The sequence below is a fragment of the Clarias gariepinus genome, chromosome 17 (genome assembly GCF_024256425.1).
Source record: "Clarias gariepinus isolate MV-2021 ecotype Netherlands chromosome 17, CGAR_prim_01v2, whole genome shotgun sequence".
NCBI lineage: Eukaryota > Metazoa > Chordata > Actinopteri > Siluriformes > Clariidae > Clarias > Clarias gariepinus.
In genome coordinates, this window is record NC_071116.1 from 21,011,561 (window position 1) to 21,033,791 (window position 22,231).

Genomic DNA, 22,231 nt, shown 5'->3' on the forward strand with positions numbered 1-22,231 from the left:
GTTTTGCCTGATGAGTTTATGAAATAAATATAAATGTTTAAATGAAAGAGGGAGTTCTGACCAATGTACAGACAAAATCCTTCTTTTATTCATATAGATTTCCAGAGATTTCCAATGAGAAAGTATATAGCGCATGATTACTTACCATACATTTAATATTTATACAATATCATGTAAATTGAAAACTGCAGCTTTTACACCAACAATGTACTTTACACCTAATATATTTTATTCAACTTTGAAACAAGAAGCAAATACAGCAAAATGTTCAATTACTTTCCTGAAGGTTTTGTGAGTTCGATTCATCAACCCACGCTGCTACATACTGTAGATACGGCTTAACCACCGATCACCATGGCAACAACCTATGGAACGCTTAACTACACATGAAAATATCTTTAAAAACTTGCCTTTTACCAAAAGAGCACATCATATACAGTAGATGTTTAGTACATTCATGAATATTTGTCCCTAAACAGTTTATGGTGGTTTGATCCTGATCTCAGGTTAGTGTCTTCTGAAGTTTCTATTCCTGGTCACACTGTGTCCATATGTTTTTTTAAAGGTTTTCTAGTTTCTCCCCTCCACCGAAATAGATCCCAGTTAGTGGATGTGCTAAAGTATGCTAAAGTTTTACAGAGCAAATGTGTGGGTGTGCTACGCTAGCATCACGTCCAGGGTGTGTTCCCACCTGAAGCCCAGTGTTCCCAGGATAGCCTCAGGCATGCTAGCACGTTGATAAGAGCCACCCGTGATATTAAGGCACTTATATTTGATGGCAGATGGCTTGTCTTTCTGAGTTAAAGGCCAGGATTAAATGTCATACGTGAGCCATGCTGAGACGTTACACTTCCTTCCATGCAGCGTAGTAGCTTAGACCCAGCAGGATGCAGCAGCTGAGCCAGGCGCAAAAGCACAAAACAGCACTAGACGGATTAGAAACACAAAGCAGCTCTTTTGTTCTGTCAGTACATTCTGCAGCTCAGTGATGCACCCAACATCTTCATTTCGGAGGCCAAGGTGATGTTCCTTGTTATATGTACCTGGGCAATTATGCTGGATGAAGGAATGCACAGTGTGACTCATTTGTTCTGCACTGCGGTTTCTCACCTTAAGCTCTTAATTCTGAGAAAAACACTGTTTGGTATTTCATTCCAAATAATTATTCACATGCTTTGATAGAACATGCAGCGCTATTTAGAAATGATCTAATTCAGAGAAATTAAGATATGCGAATGTCCCTGACAGCGTTGCTATCGATTTGCCGAAAAACTCATCAGTTCTACGTAGAAGCCATGACGGGTTTATTGACCATTCTGCCTCTTTCGCTCTTGCTCGTATTAAGATCACGATAAGTCAGACAAATACATTATACATCATAGGATAAGAATCTTCACCACTGACGTTATGCTGCAGAGGGGTTTTAGTGTCAGATAAATCCACTAAGGCTCGATAGGCTTGATCATTATCTGCCAATGTGTAAGATCATTTTTTAAATCCCATGTTTCATTCCCATCACCTACATTTGATCATCAAATCAAAGAAGAAGAGAGCGAAAGCAGGAGACAAAAAAAAGAAAAAAAGCAGGAGTTAAAATCCATTTTTCTGTGCCCTTGAGCTAGCAGTCTTTTTGACTGAGACTCTGTGTTGATTTCGTATTCAGACCTCTTCACATAATGACCACTTTCTCTGTACTGCACATGGACCGGACCTAAAAATGTAAAATGTCATTTTAAATATTCAGTAGAGTTAAACTGGTTCCACTTAATGTCACACATTTTGTGCACTTGCAGCCACAACTTCACGGGGGGAAAAAAAACACCACCACAGCAGAAATGTAAATTCCATGTATTTTTTGGATCCCTCTTTGAATTTACATGGTAAGTGTGTTAGGACGTTCGCTACTAAAGGTGGATGGCTAGCAGGAGCAAAGCTCTTCCAGTTCAGGTTCCAGCAAGTGTACTTGGTGCAAATTTGAGCTTTTGTTTAAAAGAACATTGTGTTTAGATTGAAATCAATAATTGCACTTAGAGATTCTGGTGTTTTTGTTGTGAGAAGAAGCGCCTATGTGTTACTCTGACATCACCAGGGATGTTGTTAGCACACTTACAATGGTGGTTAATAGGGAAAAAATGCTCAAAGTCTCAAAATTAACCTGTAAGAGCCTGTAACAGACCACATGGAACACATTTTAAAGACATCAGATGGCATTTTCCATCATATTTTTCAGGTTAAAATTTTACACGTTAAAACAGTTTTGTGTAACCTGTGTCACCTGTAAGCTCTTTAAGGCTATAGGTCAAAGGTTCCTGTTGTCAACAAAAAAAACAAAATGCTTATTTTCTCACTGGTTATTTTTTACCTTTGAGATCATATTAACGGAAAAGTCAACATGGATGTAGTGCAGACAACAAATTCTATAGTGTTTTCCGATCTTCTCAATACTGCAGTATGGTGTAGTCGCTCTGAGTAACAACAGAGATTCACTCGTGCTAGGAGCTAGAATAGTTAGTGATCTACAGTATGAGATGAGCAGCGAGGATGGGGATTACATCAAGTGAAGTACAGAAATCACACAGAAATCCTCATATGAGGAGATATTAGGACCGCCTCAAAATTATGCTTTAATTCACACAGAACCCACAATTTTGTTGCAAAATCTTCTAAGCGTCTGCACTCTACCACAACAGCGTCAGGGTCTAGTGTGACGTGTACTACGTGTGTCGGAAATACCCTGCATGACAGTGCTTTCAAAACAACGAGGACAGATAATATGAGTGTTAAAATGCTTATTTGTGCTAATTGACATGACACTCACCAAGCATAGCATTTTCCAAAGAGCATTCTTGCTTCCATAATTCACTGTCATTTCTCTGACGAGGCACTTAGCTACTGTAAGCTGCATTTAAATCCTGCGTTCATGGTTTACGATTGGCTCCTGTTTCAGAGACAAATTCTTGTAACTTATCCTAATGAAGAACGAGTTTGGTGGGAAAAGGACATTTTATATCTTGCTTCACTTTATGGTATAATCAGACCAGTGCAGTGCCCTCAGCAACACGTAAATATTTTAATGCGATTGAAAACTAAAAGCTTTACACACCTAATCAGACCCAATCTCAGATGATTCTGCAGTTAATACTTCTTTATGCACTACAGCTTTAGTGCAGAGGGTACATCTCAGCTACTCTATATAACTTATTAGAATGTAATTTTCTAAATGTTGACTGTTGTTTAATCCTATCCTACACACGTGTCATTAGACCCCCGTTCTGCGAATGTGGATCTCTCTCTCACACACGCACATCTCATATTACTCTTTCCTGTCCTGTATTGAAGGCACCTAAACAACCACCCCTGATTCCACCTCCGTTCATTTCAGACGGAGCGCTGAGGTGCAATGCCGCCGCAATATTACGGCGCTGAACCACCTGTCTAAAGCAAGGGCTGTCTATTTGGCACCGCTATCAGCAGGTTTAAATAGTGTTGAAGGCCATGTAAAAAAACTCTTAACAAAAGTGGAAATAGATCATCATGTCAGTGAACGTCTCAATTTCGTTGCAAAATAAATATTTGATGCCGCTGATAATTATGTTGATTATAGTGATTAACACGCAAGTTGTTCGGAGTGAAATTTATACCGTAAGACTCATATGTGAAAGTGTGGCAGCTTGTTTCTTTCCCTCGAGCAAACTTAGGTTTTAATGCTTTGCACAAACGTAGCAAATTGCAATCTCAATGGCTACGAGCCTGTTAAAATAGATGCAGCAGCAACGTGGCCTAAATATCAGTCTGTGTTATTTTAGGAAGTCTGAACCAACATTTGCTTCTTAAAAAAAAAAAAAGAGGTGAAACGAACCTCTTCCCTCTTGGCTTTCACTTTAAGAAAACCTCCCACTTGTGTTTTTAAAAACAGGATGCATAGAGCATTTCCAAGCATTTCCAGCAGCACACAGCCCACTGGTGCTTACTTTCTCTCGTCCCTGACTTTTTCCCTGGCTGACCAAAAAAGTCTTTTCACAGAGCTCTGACTTTAACAATATAAAAAAAGAATTTCATTCACCAGGCCCCTTAAATTAATTTCACCTCAACCATGAAATTGCCTTTACCTTTGCAGAAGAGTGTTTTCTTTTCTAGTTTAGTTCAAAAAAGATGCACTGAGCTTACCAAAAAAAAAATTAATAAATAAAAAATCCAGGCTTTACAGTATATTTCTCTTCTGGATATTCACAGTTTTCTGAACTCTATATGGTGTGTATGGATGTAATAGTCAAAAAAAGAAAAAAAGAAAACTTATGAAATGAGTATGCAGTCTGTGCCTCGGTGAGTCGTTTCCACAGGAATAAATAGCAGCCGTGTGTTTGTTCCAGGCATTTTATCCAGCCAGCAATGCCATTGACGTGAGATACGGAGACACACTGGCTGCTCGCTGCGTTTTCACAGGAGAGGGAAAGACGACTAAAACTCAAATCGGGTAAGTTTAAGCCAGAGTGAGTAATTCCGAGAATTCCTCAGTTCAGCCAGGCAATTATTTCATGTAATAGCACCAGGTTTAAGCACATAATGTCATTTCTGTGATGAATTAATCCACTGTCCACTTTGCTTGCCTTGTTTTTCTTTTGAGTTTTTCCTGAAAATTTATAGTCTGAAAAGAGTTTAAGAGTTTGTGTATGTGTTATTGTATTCAAGCCGTGTTTTCCAATCCTCGAAATCAAAATGCTTTTGGGCTCCTGTCTCGAGATTCACATCACCCAAGTGTGTGACAGGTGGTCATTAGTGTTGCTTGCTGCCCAGCCCAGTATGGCTTCCTGTCACAGCTCCACCTTGGTTACTGTTTGCGTGTGCGTGTGTGTGTGTGTGTGTGTGTGTGTGTGTGTGTGTGTGTGTGTGTGTGTGTGTGTGTTGTAGTGTGTGTGTGTTGTAGTGTGTGTTCTAGTGTGTGTGTGTGTGTTGTAGTGTGTGTGTGTGTTGTAGTGTGTGTATGTTGTAGTGTGTGTATGTTGTAGTGTGTGTGTGTTGTAGTGTGTGTATGTTGTAGTGTGTGTGTGTTGTAGTGTGTGTGTGTTGTAGTGTGTGTGTGTGTTTGCTGTAGTGTGTTTGCAGAATCGTCAAGCACAAAAGAAAGTTGTCTCCAGGGAAACATGCATTTTTCATGAATCTCTTTTGTGACTGTGTCTACACGTGTGCGCGTGTGTCTGTGGGGGTGTGTTTGTGTGTTACGTGGGTCTGCCTCGCCATTCTTGTTGCCATGGTGATTTGGGATGTGCACAATGGCAACGTCAGAGTGCCATATAAAGCATCCCATGGGAAGCAACCCAGAGTACCAGTAGACACACACACACAGATTCACACATTGTCTCCTCTTAGTGAAGACGTGATTCATTTTAATGGCAATGACCAAAGTGAGAAGTGAAGAAATCAATAATTGAAAGTTGGTTGCTGTTTCTCGAGCTCAGATTAAACACTAATGAGCTAGGATGAGATTTCCAGATATGTGCCCGTTATGTAAGGCTGCCAGACGTGGTCTGTAGTGATGAGGGTGTGACAGGTATAACAATTTCATACCTTCAGCAAACAGGTATAAGGAAAATTAAGACAGTATAAGTGCTGATATCCAGGCAATATGTCCATAACTGTCCTTAGAACTTAAATCTAAATCTCGAGGAATGTCACTCCTCTGATGAGTTCTTTATAATCTTTACTATATTTGTTTTGGATAAACTTGTGCAATAGAATGCTTATTGGAGTGTCTTTACACTGAACGAAAAGAGCAAAACCCCTTTCATTTTTAATTCGGTATAAATACTCCCAGAAAAATCACTGACGTGGGGTTAAAATCCATAGATTAAAAAGAAGCCCAGTCTAAATATGGTTTTAACCCATCCTGTAAAATTGTTCTATTTCACGCTGATATCTTTGTGATGGATAATCCGTCTCCTTCCTCCCCCCCAGCGGCACTTCCAACGACGAGATGTGCAACTTTTACATCATGTACTACATGGAAAGCCAGCATGCTCAGCCTTACATGGACTGCATGGACCATGGCACCAGCAATCTGTTCAGAAACATTCCTGCTGAAGCCAACATCCCCATCGCCATCAGCCCGGACCAAATGATGTCTATGAGTCATGGCATGGTGCATAAAGGTATAGACCCTCCACCACCCCCCTCTGTGTTATACTCTCTTTTACTTTTTCCTTCATTTTTGTTGAATCTAGCAGTAGTTATTTCCAATGTTAGCTTGTTGTCTTATGTCTAGAGAGATGCATGAGAGATCCATGAAGTTTCTGGACAAGCAAATGAACAGGGATCAGTTATGGGCTAGTAACTGTCTAAAATTTTTGATGGAGATCACTATTGAAAATGTCCTTAAAATTTACCCTCAAAAATAATAGATTTATTTATTCTCACTGTTTTAAAGATTTATGTGCCCAAATTATCACCCCTAAGGAATATTTTAAAATATATATGGTACTGTACAAAAGTCTTGAGCCACCCCTTATTTAATGATAATAGATTTTATTATGCAGGTTAAAGAAATGTTTTACTGTAACAGGCTGCAAAGTTAAAAAATTGGTTGTTCATGTAAAAACGTTAGCAGCAAACTTATTTCATCTGCACCAGTTTCTCACTGGTTCATGCCGTAAGTTATTATTTTTTTCAATTAAATTTTATTTGTATAGCGCTTTTAACAATTGACATTGTCGCAAAGCAGCTTTACATGGCAGTTTAAATACTTAAATGATTCAATGATCCACTGTGGTGTTAAACAAGCAAAAAAAAAGATTCCTCTAAAACAGATCAAGTACACGGACTGGACTGAAAATGCGAGAAACCAAAAATCTGCATAAAATGAAAGCCAAAGTTTTAAGAGCTCGTGACTTTTGCACAATACTGTAAATCAGATTTTTATGCTTTGTTTCCCTGGGGTATAAATAAAATGTTGCGCAAACATACAATCCCGTTGCCATTTATTACAATAAAAACAAAACAAAGAATTTTAAACATAAAAGAGAAATATGATTAATGACCATATTTACACAGTTAAAATATTAGTGGAAAAAAAAAAGTGCAGTTAGGGCTATAACAAATTTCACATGTCTAAAACCATGTTGGAGATTTGTGAAAAAAGAGGTGGATAGAGCCTAAAATCACAGTTTTAACTGGACAGTTTGGGTTTATTCCTGTTTTTGTCAAGTTTCAAAATCAATCATTATAAGACATTTAATGACAACTAGCTTAAACTTGGACGTGTTGCAAGAAAGAAACTTTTCTCACGACATCTAGCTAAATGCATCTGCAGAATGGCATCATGTTTTGTGGATAGATGATGACCAAAATAAAAATTTTAGGTCATGCACTCAATCAGAATGTACAATCTGTAAATAAAAATAAAGTGTAGCACTGATGCTTTGGGGATGTTTTGTAGCTGCTGGTTTAGAGGGGTCTTGTCAAGAGTGATGGCACCACGAACTGGACATAGGGCTACAGTAGATAGAGCTTTAAACAAGATGATGAACCAAACATACTTCCATTTTATCTAGGACTTAATGCCTTACAAACATCAATGTCTTGCAACCTCCAAAATCTTCTCAGTTCCTGGTTTTGAGTCCTGCTTAAAACATGCATAAACATGCCGAAGTGTTCTGCTTAGAGACGTGAAAAAACTTGCCTCCAGCTTTGCTAAACATTACAGGACAGGAGGAATGATCTCTAGGGCGATGTGTTAAAAATATATTAGTTATACTAATGTTAATAGTTTTGGAAACAATGTTTTATTAACAAAAAAATATGATTCTTTGCATTTTTGCTTTTGAAAGTCAGTCTACAAATCTGTTCTGATCTATTCTTTTAATGCATCCCCCCCTTCATCAAGGGTGTCTATAATTTTGAAAGGGAGTGTAGGTGCATGAAGGTTTATTTATTTATTTATTTATTTTTAAGCAAGCCCTGGCTGATTTTAAATATTTATGCATTGCCTTTTTTTTTGGATTAAAAGAAATACATTTAAAATACATCACAAAGTTGTAAATCTGGTTAAACAGCCTACACCAGAAAGCAGATTTCAGGGGTCATGCTGCGGTTGCCTATGAATCACTTCTGCTCTGATTTCATTACAAGCGAATCAGGCTCATTTCTAGGTCATTTAATGGTTTCTCTTTCCTCATTTTTAAAGACGGCGAAGACGCTGCCACTCTCCAGCAACCGAAGAGGGAGGAGGAGGAGGTCCTGGATCAGGGTGAGTACACTGCGTTAACAATGAACTGCACCTTCTGATGATTACAGACCGCACTGAAACACTTTGTTATGGCCTCTGTTTAAAAACAACAACAACAAAAAAAAAAAATCTGAAAAAGGCCGGTTTTAGTAGCATCCTGGCAAATCAGGTATACAGCATCACACTGTGCGATTGGACATGAAGAAGATTAATTATTCTGCAGTGGCTGTTAGCAGTTTCTGAGCTCTGCAGCTTTTTTTCGCTCTTGAGGTTCTCCTTTCTTCCTGCAGACTGTGAACTGAGTTTAAGTGACTAAAGCTTGCACATTTTTTATGCCCAAGGTTGATGTTTGAAGCAGTGTTGCCCTGGTAACCACTCTGGTGTGTGAGGATGCAGGAACTTTCCCTCGAGGAGCTTCCGTTTTGATTTCATTTTTCTTCCTCACCGAGGTGAATCATGACAGATTGGTGTCACGTTCACTGTCAAGCTCCTCTAAACCTAGTTGTGTGAATAAAGATTTGGCTGCTGGGTTTAAGCATCACTTTGAGCTTTGAGGTTAAGGGATGGGAAAGTAAAGAGTCAAGGCTTTCGTTTTATCTTTTAAAAAAAAAATCTCACCACTTTTGTTTTTTTCCCCCCTCTTTGTTTCCCTGATGAGCTAGAGATAACGAGAGATAAGAGTGGAGCGAATGCAGATCAGGGCAGCTCGCTTTGATGTTGTGAAGCTGGCGTCTGCATTTGTTAACAGCTTTTTTTTTTTAGGAACAGTTTCAGGATGCGGGCCTTTAATCCTCGCACACCTGCTGAGAGCTCGCTCCAGGCCCAGAACACAGCAGCATCACCACGTAATCAGCATAACAGAGAAGACTTCTGATTGCTTGTTGTTAATGCGGCAGAAACTCAAGGACGACACAGCTGAAACAGAATGTATCATGAAAAAAATTTACTACAACACCGAGGCATATTTCTTACACCGTTACTAATTTACTGTACATGTTAATGAGGTTATACAGATACAATAGCGACGCCAGTTAGACAAAAATATAGCACATGCTTTTTTACTATCGTCTCCTAAAATGTCCAGGTTGATCACCTTGATCAAGGAGGGTGGGGTGCAGCTTATTTGATTGACAGGCTGTTAAAATACATCATAGCACTCGTGATGAGAAAGAAGCAGAAACGTGCAGACAATAAGATAGAAGAGAAAGAAAAAAAATCTCATCTCCATTCTTGGAACAGTATAAAAACAGCACAATGTGAAAGACGGCATTATGTGCAATTTGCAACCATAAACGCTGCCAAATAAATATTTATCAGCAAAATTACTCATTTCCATAAACCACCAGTAACCTTGAGGGAGGATTAAAAATACAGCTTGTTTAGGAAGAAAACAAAACTGTCCATCAGTGTTATACGACTACTTAACTGATTTACTAGTTTAATGACTTAAATTTACAATGAAACTTTTCGTTAAAATAGGGGCAAAAAAATTTCGACTCCAGTTATTAAATGATATGACAAATCCTTATTAACAAGTCTATAAATCCTTTATTTAAAATTTACAGTATATAAACTCTACATTGAATTTTTTTTATTATTATATAAATGAAATGTGCCCACAGTCATTACTGCTCTTATACAGGCAGGCAAATACTGTAAGATTATCTTATCTTATCATATCTGTTTTTCCTCTTGATGTTTCACAAAAGAGGGCATGCTGACACGAGTCAAATACTGTATGTTAAGGTGTCGTTCACTTGTGTTGCTGAAAACTTAGCGGTGACATTTACAGTTCTTGACTTACAACAAGAACAGGCATGACGCGTAGTGCGAATGCTGATTTTGAACAGTAGCCACAGTTTTGAATCTTGTAGACGTACAGATTAGAGTCGTCTCTTGATGATCTGCGGCTAAGTGGCTCGTGATAACCGGACACCATCTGAATGCCAAGTGAGGTTATCACTAAAAGAGCATGTGTCTGCCCACCGAGGGTAGAGTGCGTGGATCAGCCAGACGGGGCCAGACTGTGTGCGCCCAGGTGTTTATAAACCTTCAGATTTCACTTCTGACTCTACAGAGAGTCATTCTCCATTTGCGCTTCTTGTTTTTCTAGCAAAATAAACGCCCCATTTCTTATCAGAAGCAGCAGCAGAGAGCGGACTGTTACAGAGCATGCCAACATTCAGCCATGGCCAGACAAAATGATAACTGTGAATATTAGAGTTTCTAGTGGATTAGGGGATTGTGCAAGAAATGGTCGAAGTACTTGAATGTCAATAGTGAGATTAAAGTCCCCCACTGGCATGAAAGCCTTGAACAACTATGAGTCATTTGGTTATGGAAATGAGATCGGGTTTCAGATTTTAGCTCGCATTGTGCCATCAGTGAATCTCTAGATTTTCTTTGGAAATCAGGTTTTCTTTGCCAGCAAATGACACTAGCAGAGTAAAGAAGCTTAATAATTGAGCTGTTCTGCTGGGAGTTATGGCACAGCTAGTGACTGTTTTCAGTGTCATCCCTGCCGTGCCCTATTTAAGAAACTGTAACCGTTTAAAGGATGGGGAAAAAATATATATATTTCAGACCACTGATCAGTCATGACAGAATTTCTGCTCTCTCTATAAGCAAAAAAACTACAGTTCTGTAGTAACAATCTGTCAAATTTTCAGCTGCTTTTTAAACGTCCTTGTGGTAGATTTAAGACACATTTAGCTATTTAAATAAGTAATATTTTTTTCTTGCTATTTATCCTGATTCCAAAAAGCTTCATATTCACTTTGATTGTGTCTTATATAGAATGTAACACGATTGAGCTGTGCACGCCAACTAGTGCTCCACATGCAGTGTGTGGAACATTATTTGACATTTATCCACTCCATCATTTGAGATGATTGCACTTTGGTGCATGCGCTGCCATTAAAACAAATTTATGTCTCATTCTCAGCAGCTGACCCTGTGAGGAAAAAAATCGCACCGGCACCACACACAATTTAACACCAAATGAGATGTGCATAGTTCTGATATTTAAATCTTTTTAATTTTTGAGTTACAGTCATTTACCCAGCTTTAGCTTATTTGGGAGGTACTGTAGTGTTATGTTATAGGACACACTCAGACAAAATACAGTTAGAATGCAGATAGTTTTCGGTTTGGATTTGTGTAATGAATATGTTGATCTCCAAGTGGCTGTGAAATTTTTATTTTTTTGTGTATGTTACATTAAAAGCAGTATTGTAGATGGTAAAAACTAGTGGAAAATTACTATGAACAGAAAGTTGACCCGTCAAAAAGTTGCACAAGACATTTAGAACCAACCTGCTGTTGTTATGTTGCTGACACCCTGCACAGATCCCCACCTACAGTACATACCCAGCGTCTCTTGTGCTCACGGTCATCGTCTGAGTCACATGCTGCTAAAACACTTCAGCCGCAGTGGGCAGAAAGATGATTCCCAGAGTCTGTGTGTGTGTACATAAGACCTTGCTCAATGCTTACGCAGTTTAAGAAATTCTCTTTGTGCTTTGATTACACTGTGGGTTTTTCTTCATTGCTTCAGGGTCTCTTCTTTTCACATGGACAATAAATGCTGCTGCTGCTTACAATACGGCTTGTTCAAACAGTGTATCGGGGGGAAAAACAAACAAAAAACTAGTCATTCAACTATCAGTAAATCTGTAAGGAAACCAGGCCCTAATCTACTTTGTTCACAGTTGATACAATGAAGCATCGTTTTTGATTATATGTCTGCTTGTTAAATATCATTATTATGAGATGTACAGGTATGCAGAGTTAAGGGTATGGCTAGATGTTATTAAAGAATACTGCAGCCATATTAAAGCCATATTGTACGTGCACACACACACACACACACACACACACACACATATTATATTACCGGTAATCAAATCCTAACCAGGTTATCACATTACACCAGTGAGGTTTTAGCCAGAATTTGGTGTACATGCATTGCTGAAGGGCTGCTTCTCACGTCCCATATGTTTCATTGCCAAAGAGATTTGCTCTGTTGCCATGGCTCCTCCAAACCAAAGAGTCACAGACTCCAAGCTTTGACAGCCTCATTGGTCAGCAAAGATGTGTTTCCATTGGCTGCCATCTATCTATTTATTCGACCAACTGTGACGCTTTACTTTGCCCTCGATCTTGAAGCGTTTAATACTGAAAGCATTTAAGATTTTAATACGTTGAGTATTTGGAACATCCATCAACTAAAATTAGCATTTTGATGCATATACTGTAGCAGCTGCAGCTCACTTTGCAATTTTCTAGACAAAAAAAACCCCACCTGGTTTTATAAACCACATAACACGGTCAACAGACCCGTTGTTTCCACTGATTGTTAAGTATTTTAAACCTGGACAAAACAAGCTTAATAGAATGCATTCCTGAGATTTGCACTAATTCAGTCAGCGTCTTGCTTTAAGAGTGGCGATGAATCAAAGATGCTAAGTAATCTCTAAGGATTAGAATAGATGCAAGCCCATCTGCTTCTTGCTTTCTTATTGCCCCTCACATCCTCATTAGCTTTTCACAGAACAGGATTACTGAATAACTAATAGAAGCTGCTTTGTGCAATATTAAACCCTAGCTGTAACATTCAGTTGAGGACAAGATCGGAGAGATAAATCTAGTGTTAATGTGTATGAAATTGCCCATTAAACAATAAATCTTTTGTGATTTCCTTTAAGCTACATTTGTTGGTTGTTTTATCAGTAACCATATTGTGATCGCTGTGTCATGGTCATGTCTTTTCTTTGTTTTTTTCTGAAAACAGTCCACTATTCAAATAAAGCCTGGCCAGTCGTGGACCGCTGATTGCTTTCCAATTGTAGACAGGGGTTGAGGCATCAATTATCAACACATCTGTGCAGGGAACAGCCATATATCCTTCAGCATCCTGGCAACATTAAAATTCAAATTGTAATTAAAATGTTTAAAAAAAAAATCATAAACAAGCTTTACAACCCGGAAATAAAAATATAGATTATTAATAGTTTGGGCCTGACTCAAATTGGGATATACGGTACGTAAAATCCAGTGTTTAAATATTGTGTTTTTGAGTTCTTTTTGTTGGTTTGGGAGTGATAGTGGGATTCTTTTCGTTGATTTGTCAACCTTCTTACTAACTAAATATTAGTGTAGGTTGTCTACAGAAACACATTTGAGATGCATAAAAAGCAATTGTGAACAGTTACAGTAGTTTACACAGCTCTTGTTAAAAACTGGTAGGTCTTCCTAGTGAAAAAAAATGAAACCAATATAAATGATGTCTAATAACTTACCCACGTTTAATATGATATTAACTAATAAACCACCCTTTGCTTGTAACTAAGCACATATTTGGTTTGACGGTTTATTTCACTCTTTCATGCAGACATGCTTCAGATTTTTCTAACTACCTTTCCAAAGCATTGATTCTGTTTCTAAAGCCATTTCTTTATTGGGTTCGATTCGTGCTTTGGGTAGATATCATGTTGGAAGGTGGGATTTTTATTTATTTTTTCTTCATCTTCAGCTGTCGGCCAGACATTTTCTGATTTTTGCCAAAATGCGTTGGAATTTGGAGCTATGCATGATTCCCTTCATCTTATATACAGCCTCAGTTAAAGTTAAAGAGAAACAGCTTTATAGCATGACACTGGCACTACCATGCTTTAGCATGGATGTAGTATAGTGTTTTTTGAATTATAAGCGTTCTTGGTTTTGTGCCTGGATTATGCTTTAACAATTCTATCCTGAGAACTAATCTGTGCATTTTTTCCCCCTGCCACCATACCTCATGGCTCAGGCATGTGATGAGAGATTGTCAAGTGCAGAAAGTGACCAGCACTCACCATGCATTGCTGCATAGCAGATATACTTTTTTTACTCCTTTGCTTTGCAGCACATGGCTTCATGGTTTTGGTTTAGATTAAACCAATAAGGTGTAATGAATAGCCTATAGAAAGAGCTGATTTTATTTAGTGCTGATCAGAATAAAATCACTTGTGACAGGTGCATGATAATTACTGATTGGACGAATGACTTTCCAACAATTTGTGATATTACTCAGTAACAGCACTGGGACGTTTAACTACAGTATATGTATCACTCTGCATCCAAAGTGTTCTAATAAGTGTTAATTACACTAACTGTTAGCCACTAGTATGGGTGGAGAGCTGTCTGCCCAAACTCATTCAAAACCAGAACAGAAGCATGTACAGCAAGAATGTCTCATTAATAATTGTCTTCTTAATAGTTGCTTCTAAGTTGTTCTGAATTGCATTTGAACTGTATGGATCTTTTATTTATAACTACGAAGCTTTGTAGTCATTTTTACCCAAGACATATTTAAGAGATAATTATAGACATAATTAACAAATGAACTAACTAATCTAACTAAGTTCCTAAGACAAGGCTGGATATGAAATCCCTCTCTACTCCCTGATGAAGTAATGGCACTGTATAAGGTGTGTGGATGACTCTGCACCTGGGTTACCAGCTCACTAATCAGAAGGGTGGGGGTTCAAGCCCCAGAACCGTTTCGTTGCCACTGTTGAGCCCTTGAGCAATGCCCTTAATCCTGTCTGCTCCAGGGGAGCTGAATCCTGGCTCACCATGCGCTCTGACCCCAGCTTCCCAACTGGGATTTACAAAGAAAAAAATCTGTTACTCTTTCACCTAAGAAGTGGAAAAAGATTTATTTTAATATGATTTATCTTTGTTAACTCCCCCCCCCATCACAATGTAAATCGCAGTTAACTTTTTGTGATGTCATTACCACTTGAGATGGTATCACCTGAGATGAATATTATCACCAAGTGTGGAAAAGGGCCTTAGACTCACTTATAACTGAAGCACTAGCAGAATTTAAACTAGATTTCCTGAACAAGCCGAAATCATAAAACGAGTAAGGGTAAAGATGAGTCATTTAAGTCTTCCTCTTTAATCATGCTCTGAGAGAAGTTCAAAATTCCTGTAAAAAAATGCAGCTTTCAAATAAATTGAATCATGCAATTCTTTACACTTACCCTTCTCTGATGAAAAGCTTAGGAAACTCCTACTCTTCAGAAAGACTTAAAAACCCTCAGGCTTTCTACCATCCTTTTTTTTGGACACTAATCAGAAGCAGTTCTGATGAAGCATCGCATCATTGAATTTACATCAATAAGAAAAAGCCCTTATCAAGGGAGACTTTATAGAATTGATTTGTAGTTTGTCTCAAAACCGAATGCAAATGCTGGTTCAGCAAGTCAGATCCTGATAATGCCATACACCTGTGGAGCTTTTTATCAGCAACAGTGCATCCAAATAATAAATGGGTTAAGTGTTTTGAAATTAGCATAGTCTCTTGAGTTAAAAAGTATAAATGTGGTGTGGCATTGGATGAGCAGAACTTTTTTCAATATGGTACAGAGGCAGCTCCCTGAGCAGATGTCTGGCCCTTGGCTGCTTGTGACCCTATCAGTTAGAGCCATGGGTAAGGATGGGAAAGAGTACATGTCTAAGCGTGACTGCACCTCTCCCTCCACAGCAGCCAGCTAAAGCTGTGACACTCATTATCTCTAGGCTCTTAAGCTCACGGCTGGACAGCTTGATAAATCACTTGCTATATTTGCCTTTGCTGTTATTAGGACACAAATCCAGGCACTGTCAGACGCTTTGTCTCCGTGTGTTTGCTGGCCGGCCTCTGATTGATAGGCTCAATAAATAAGAAGCAACCTCTAATCGTACATCATAGGGGTGGGGCTTTGGGCCACAGTGCTTGTTCAGAGGAAGCGGGTAATCAGTAAGGTCCAAGAAGAGCAGCTGGATGAAGATATCATATCGATTGAAGGTGCAGATAGAGTATATACTGTATGCAAATATACATAATATACGGTACAAATATGGTGCTTGATGCACCGTTCTGCGGGTTCTCAGTTTTCCGCTGTGCTTGTGATGATTTGTGTTAGCTGATAACTAATTTGATGTCTCCTCTTTATGTGTGGTGCAGCTTTTGCTGCAGTCATAAAGCATTTGTGGAGCGTTCGCGAAACATGTCCAAAAGAAAAGTAGTATTTCCTACAGACGAGCTAACCTTTTCTCTCCAAATGACCTGTCATCTAGCAGACTGAATACAAAGTAGTTTCTCTAGAAAGAAAGGCCATGCATATTCTCTGTCCTTTTAGAATGTTATTTCTAGTACTGCGACACTGAATAAGGCAGTAATTAGTCTGCTTTGGAAAGGAAGTAATAAAATTTTTGGTTTCTTTAAAGATTTTACCCTGGTCATAAGGTCTTATGGATCAAATCTTTTTGGAAAAAAAATGTCTTTTTATTGATTTTAAACAAAGCAAAGCATTTCAAGGCACACTTGTACAATCTATATTTAAAAAACCCTTACAAACCCCTACAACAAGCCAGCCTTACAAGAAAGGCTAGACGCCAGGGATATTTAAAGAAGGAAAAGAAAAAAAGAAAAACATGGAGCTGGAAGTCTGGGTTTTGTATGCAAAGAAAAGAGGAGGTGAAAAACCAACCAATCTTATATGAAGGGAATTAACTATGGATAAATCTTTATAAAATCTAAAAGTGCATGTTTCTGATGACAAATAGCTTGGGCTGTCACATACAATAAAAAAAATTATATTATAATGTGGATATTAATGACCCTCTAATGGTATACTGCGGGAGACAGAACTAATATTAAGTAGTGCTGTGCTGTACGTTTCTATAACATAAGGAGCAGAAAGTGAAAATTGTGTCAATTTCTTAATCAAGGAAATCCTGATGAGCTTATCTCAGCCAATCACAAGAATTATAGTTTCAGATCCTGTTAAAAAAAAATTGAATACTTAAATTGGCTATGAAGCATTATGACTGCACTTTGGAGCAATGGAGAAATAGTCATGTTGTCTAATGAGTGCAGATTGACCATATTCCAGAGCCATTGGTGCGTTAGGGTTGAAAAAAAAAAAAAATCACATAAAATGAAGTCAGCTGATGACCTGAATGTACTGAATGACCAGATTATTACATCAGTGGAATTTTTCCTTCCCTGATGGCACAGGCATATTTGAGTCAGGACTTAAAGTTTGAAAGAGTGTCTCTAGGAGCCATAATTCTTATACATGAACTATCCACCACATTGTGTGCACTGTAATCAAAGATAAAGGCAGTCAAATGGAAACATAAGTGTGTGCAACTTTTTTCTTTTTTTTGTTTTTTGGCTGAGCAGTATTGTAAATTTCCTGATTTTATATAAAGATGAAGCAAGTGGGTTTACTGGGAAAAAATATAATATACTGTCGCCTGTAGAAATCTTAACTCAAGATGCATCCAGACACATACGCAATACTTTTTTAAAAATTGTATTACGGCGTACTGATATAAAACCGAATCGAATTGTGAGGGCTGTTGAGATTGCCGCTTGCGGTGATTAGTTAATTTGATCGTTAGTGTAATGGTTAGAAGTGATACATGATGCTCTGGGAAATCCACACGGTGTGCACATGATGGCTTTAGCATCACTGACGTGCTCTCACACTTGCTTATAAACAGATATATAACCCTGCTTCTTTCCATCACTGCTTGACTTCTGTGTACAGTGCTGCACATCGGTTATCTTCAATCAGAGAGACGAGCAGTACGGTGACACTCCCCTGCAGCTCTATTCACTTGGTCCATTCTTCTTCTCCTTCTTTGTCTTTCCCCTCTATTTTTCCCCCGTGCAGGTGATTTCTACTCCCTTCTCTCCAAACTCCTAGGGGAGAGGGAGGACATTGTCCATGTGCATAAGTATAATCCCACGGAGGCCCACGCGGATCTGGTGGCCGAAATCGATAGCATAATGCAAAAGAAAGACCTGGGCTGGCGCGGGCCCAGGCTAGGCTACGCACACAGAGACGGTGCAGTTCTGGTGAGGGACAGAGTGCACAAGTTTCACCAGTTAGAATCCACTGTCAGGCCTCCGGGGACCAAGACTGTACCTGCCAGACTGCCAGGCTCAGGGGTGGCAATGGCCAAAAAACAAGGTGGGTCTTGGTGTCAGTTAACACGAAAAAAAAAAAAAAAAAAAAAAACAGGGCATGGTGTTGTCTCTCTTGTTCGCAAATCCATGTGAATGCTTTTAATTTGACACCCATGCTTTCCCATCTCATTTCTATCATTTATCTTTTTTTTTTTTTCTTTCTTCTCCCGAGGGCAGTGAGGTCACCATGTATGTTTGCAGTATGTGGAATAATGTATTAACTGGGAACAAAAACATTGGCTGAGTAGAATTTTTATTTTTTTTGACCTGCAGTGCTGTATCATCACAAACCAGACATTAATCTCAGTGGGAAACTCCTGAGATTGTGAGGTTATTCTGAAAGATCTGGGCCATGTCCACAGGCTTTGTAACAGTTTTTTTCCCCTTTTCTTTCCTTCTTTTATGGCAAGAGGGAAAAGAAACAGAAATGACAGAGCTCTGAGGCAAAAATAGCAATGGCATTTTAATGTGACTACCTCACATGTCGTTTCTCAAATCCAGTCCCTCAAAGGTGCCTGTATGAGCAGCATTGCTGTTTGCAAAGTCCGACCTTCCTCTCTATCTGATACAAGGTCTTGTCTCATTTTGTTTCTGTAGCCATTTTTTTTTTCTTTTTCAGCTCAGAAAAAGTATGTTTTATATACAATGTTCTTGGCAGTTTCACTCAAGCAGAGCAATTTCGCATCAATATCTGGCATTTAGTCGCAATTGCATCTGCATTTATTCTGTTTGTACAATCCGAGATTCCGTCAAGCACAGAGCCCGGACTCTCAGCATCAAATTCCCTGCAGTGTCTATTGGATAGCTGTCAAGGTGCTATTGATCAGCCCACGGGATCTAATTACAAATCCAGTGGGGGGGTCACTTTTATGTTACTGCTTGTAACAATTTGGAGGAGAAGCTGCATAGTTGATTCCATATCCCATCTCTGAAATTCCTCTTCCTGTCCAAGTCATGCTGAAAAAAATGTATAAAGGCAGTTTGTTTTGTTTTTATGCCCTTGACTTTAGAACAAAGCTGAGATAAGAGAAGCTGGAAGGGTTACACACACAGCAGAGAGAGAGATTGTGCATAGCATGTCCAGAAGCAAAGACTACACTCGGATAGCTCACATTTGTGTCTCTGCACATCTCTTCAGCCAGAACCTCAGACCTGTTGCGCTTATCTCGTAGCTGTGTATTTTCCCAGTAATATATAATTTTATTTGACCCCTATCCTTAAGAGCCATGTATTCGTACTTTTGATAAATTTGTGAATCTGTAAAATAATCAAAAACCATCTTTACTACAGACCGAGCACCGTAAATCATATTTAATGGAATTCTTATGTCATTTTATTTATTTATTTATTTTGGCAAGCAAATAGCCCCATTAAACACATCAGAGCATCTTCATATCATTTCTGCGTGTGTATGAGTGTGTGGGCGAGAGACCGTGTTTATTAATCAAGAAGCTGGTTTGAAATCGGCGTTGTTATTGTTTTCGGCTCACGGTGATTTCACACTCAATTACTATTTCATGCCATTCATAGCAATACGAAGTCAGGAGAAGTGCATTTCAGGAAAATAGTCTATGATGAAATATCTTAAATTGTTCTGACCTTTTGAACTGTAATTTCTTGGGCAATTCTTTTTTTCTTTTTTGCAGTTAATGTCATTAACATTTCCATGGCAAAGTAATAAAAAAAAATTGGTGTTATTTTGGTGCAGTCCAAGCCTTAGTTATATATATTTTAAAATCTATATATATGATGCAGAGACATTCACAGACTTTTTTCTGAGGGACTGTTGCTCTTGAAGTGTAGACATTATTCATTTATTCATTTTTCTTTTCCCTTCTGAGGAACACCTCAGCCAAGGAGGGCAAGCGGGCAGATGATCGAACAACTTTAGCTTTGCCCTGTGCACCTCAATGGTTTTGTAGACTGTCTGAAAACCATAAAATCTCAAAAAAAAAAAAAAAATTTTGTCTTTAATCATGCTTTGCTCTCTAGAAAAAATGTATAGGGAAAAAAGTTATTTTTAAAATATTTTATAAATGTCAAACGGGAAAAAAGGGTAAAATTTTAACATTTAAATTCTATTTTAAATTCTTGCACTTTTGAAAAGTTCCAGATTTTGATATTTTACTATTTAAATTGTGAAATCTGACTGTTAAAGTTTTACTATTGGATCAGCTTTTATTGTTTGTGGTGTTAAATAATTATCAGAGCATTATGTGGCACTGCCCTATTCCTCAATCTCAAACCCTTTTTCCTATTTATTGCACTGTAGTTACAAAGTAGTGATTACTTTAAAATATACTTTAAGATGAATAATGAGGGTCTAACTTGTTCCATTTGTCATTATACATCATGGGCTATAAGCCTTGCAGACTCGGCAGTGTAGGAACGCAGAATGAAATTTAAATTAGCAGCAAATCCCTGAGTAGACCTCAGTGTGAACATGGCGAGGCCTCATAAAGGCTTTACACCTTCATTTAAATCTGATGCTTCTCCATTGCTCTCTCAGGCATGTGCCGGGCTTGATGACTGCCTGCCATCCAGCTAATGCTTCTGAACGATAACGATACACAAGTCGCTTTGATTTTCAGACGCACTGGATCAGACCCAAGTTAACAGATTGCCGGATTGCATTACAGCGTTAAATGAAGCTTGAGACACAAACAGCACAGCTCTGTGTTCAGATCAGGCAGTCAGCAGGTTTCTCCTCTTTTATGTTACACCATTGTGATTATGCCACCATATGCCATCCTCTAATTTGTTGAATCATGACGGGGTATATTTAAAGGTCGTTCATGTATGTATGTGTGTGTGTGTGTGTGTGTGTGTGTGTGTGTGTGTGTGGATGTTTTAGGGACCCATCTGGAGGAGACTACTGGCTGGCCGGAGGTGGCACTGCAGCTGGGTCAGGTGTCCGGTTTGGCTCTGGACTCTGATGATAACCTGGTTATATTCCACAGAGGGGATCACAGATGGGGAATCAAGTAAGTACTAGAACCTCCACGGGGAAATTATTTTCACACTGTCCAGCAGGACTTGAAATGAACACTCGCCCACCTGCCAGAAATGTGTCACTGCAGGGTAACGCTACCAGCCATTTGAAAAGGACTCCTTACAGTGCTTTCCAACCGGGGAAAAAAACAAGCAAAAAATATTTAGCATGCCTGCTCAGGCTTAGACATTATCTTTACTTATTTTCTCTCTTCTGCACATCCTGTACAGTGGTTTAATATAAAGTCACCAGGGGTGTGCTGTCCATTTTGTTTGGAGAAGGGGTTTGAGTACTGCCTTCTGAAATCCCTTTATCTGTGGTTGTCCTATATATCACCCTCATAAACAGTTGAACTGGATCTCACAACCGTCTTTAAATCATGGTTATTTGCACAAATTAAACATTCAGTATCGTACTGTACTGTATATAGTGTAAAAGCACCGCCAACAAACTACCTACATGCACATCACATCACTGCTACTTCCTTTTTTGCACTACCTAGTATAGTACATATAATGCACACAGGGCTACTTGCCGTACCTTACAATCACTTTATGTTCACACTACTGCACACACTCAGGATCCCCCCCACCTTATTTAATCTGTAAAGTTACTGAATGTTGTGTAATTACTCTGTATAGATTTTTTTTTGTACAGTGTTTTTTTTGTTAGTCTGCACAAACAGCCGGAGTCAAATTCCTTGTCTGTGTCAATAAACTTGGCGTTTAAAACCCGATTCTGATATCCCATAATGCCGTGTGCTTTCCAGTGCAGCAGCCAGTCCATAAAAATGGTGGTGACAAAATGCAGGGAAAGGGGTCAGTAGGTTTTTTTTTTTTTTTTTTTTTTCAAATTTATTGCCTATTTGTTTGTATTTAATGTAAAATACAATGGAAGGTTATTTGTGCATGATTTACTCTATTTTTGCCAAAAGTAATGAATTCCAGCTAGTCGACCATCTGTTGATTCCGGAAAAAATAACTAGTTACAGTTATGCAAGGAAAAAACACAG

The 22,231-nt window shown here is 38.6% G+C and overlaps 1 protein-coding gene across 3 annotated transcripts in view; it reads left to right on the top strand.

Moving 5' to 3' along the window:
• The window catches only part of pam (peptidylglycine alpha-amidating monooxygenase), an 86,430-nt gene that overhangs the window by 41,271 nt on the left and 22,928 nt on the right, over window positions 1–22,231 (top strand). For 2 of the 3 annotated variants that reach the window (XM_053516003.1, XM_053516004.1), the window contains 5 exons: window positions 4,371–4,474; window positions 5,953–6,146; window positions 8,177–8,239; window positions 17,932–18,231; window positions 21,082–21,211. In XM_053516003.1, the coding sequence (XP_053371978.1) occupies window positions 4,371–4,474; window positions 5,953–6,146; window positions 8,177–8,239; window positions 17,932–18,231; window positions 21,082–21,211 (791 nt within the window). The remainder of the gene's footprint in view (window positions 1–4,370; window positions 4,475–5,952; window positions 6,147–8,176; window positions 8,240–17,931; window positions 18,232–21,081; window positions 21,212–22,231) is intronic. The other variant, XM_053516005.1, reaches the window with a different exon arrangement.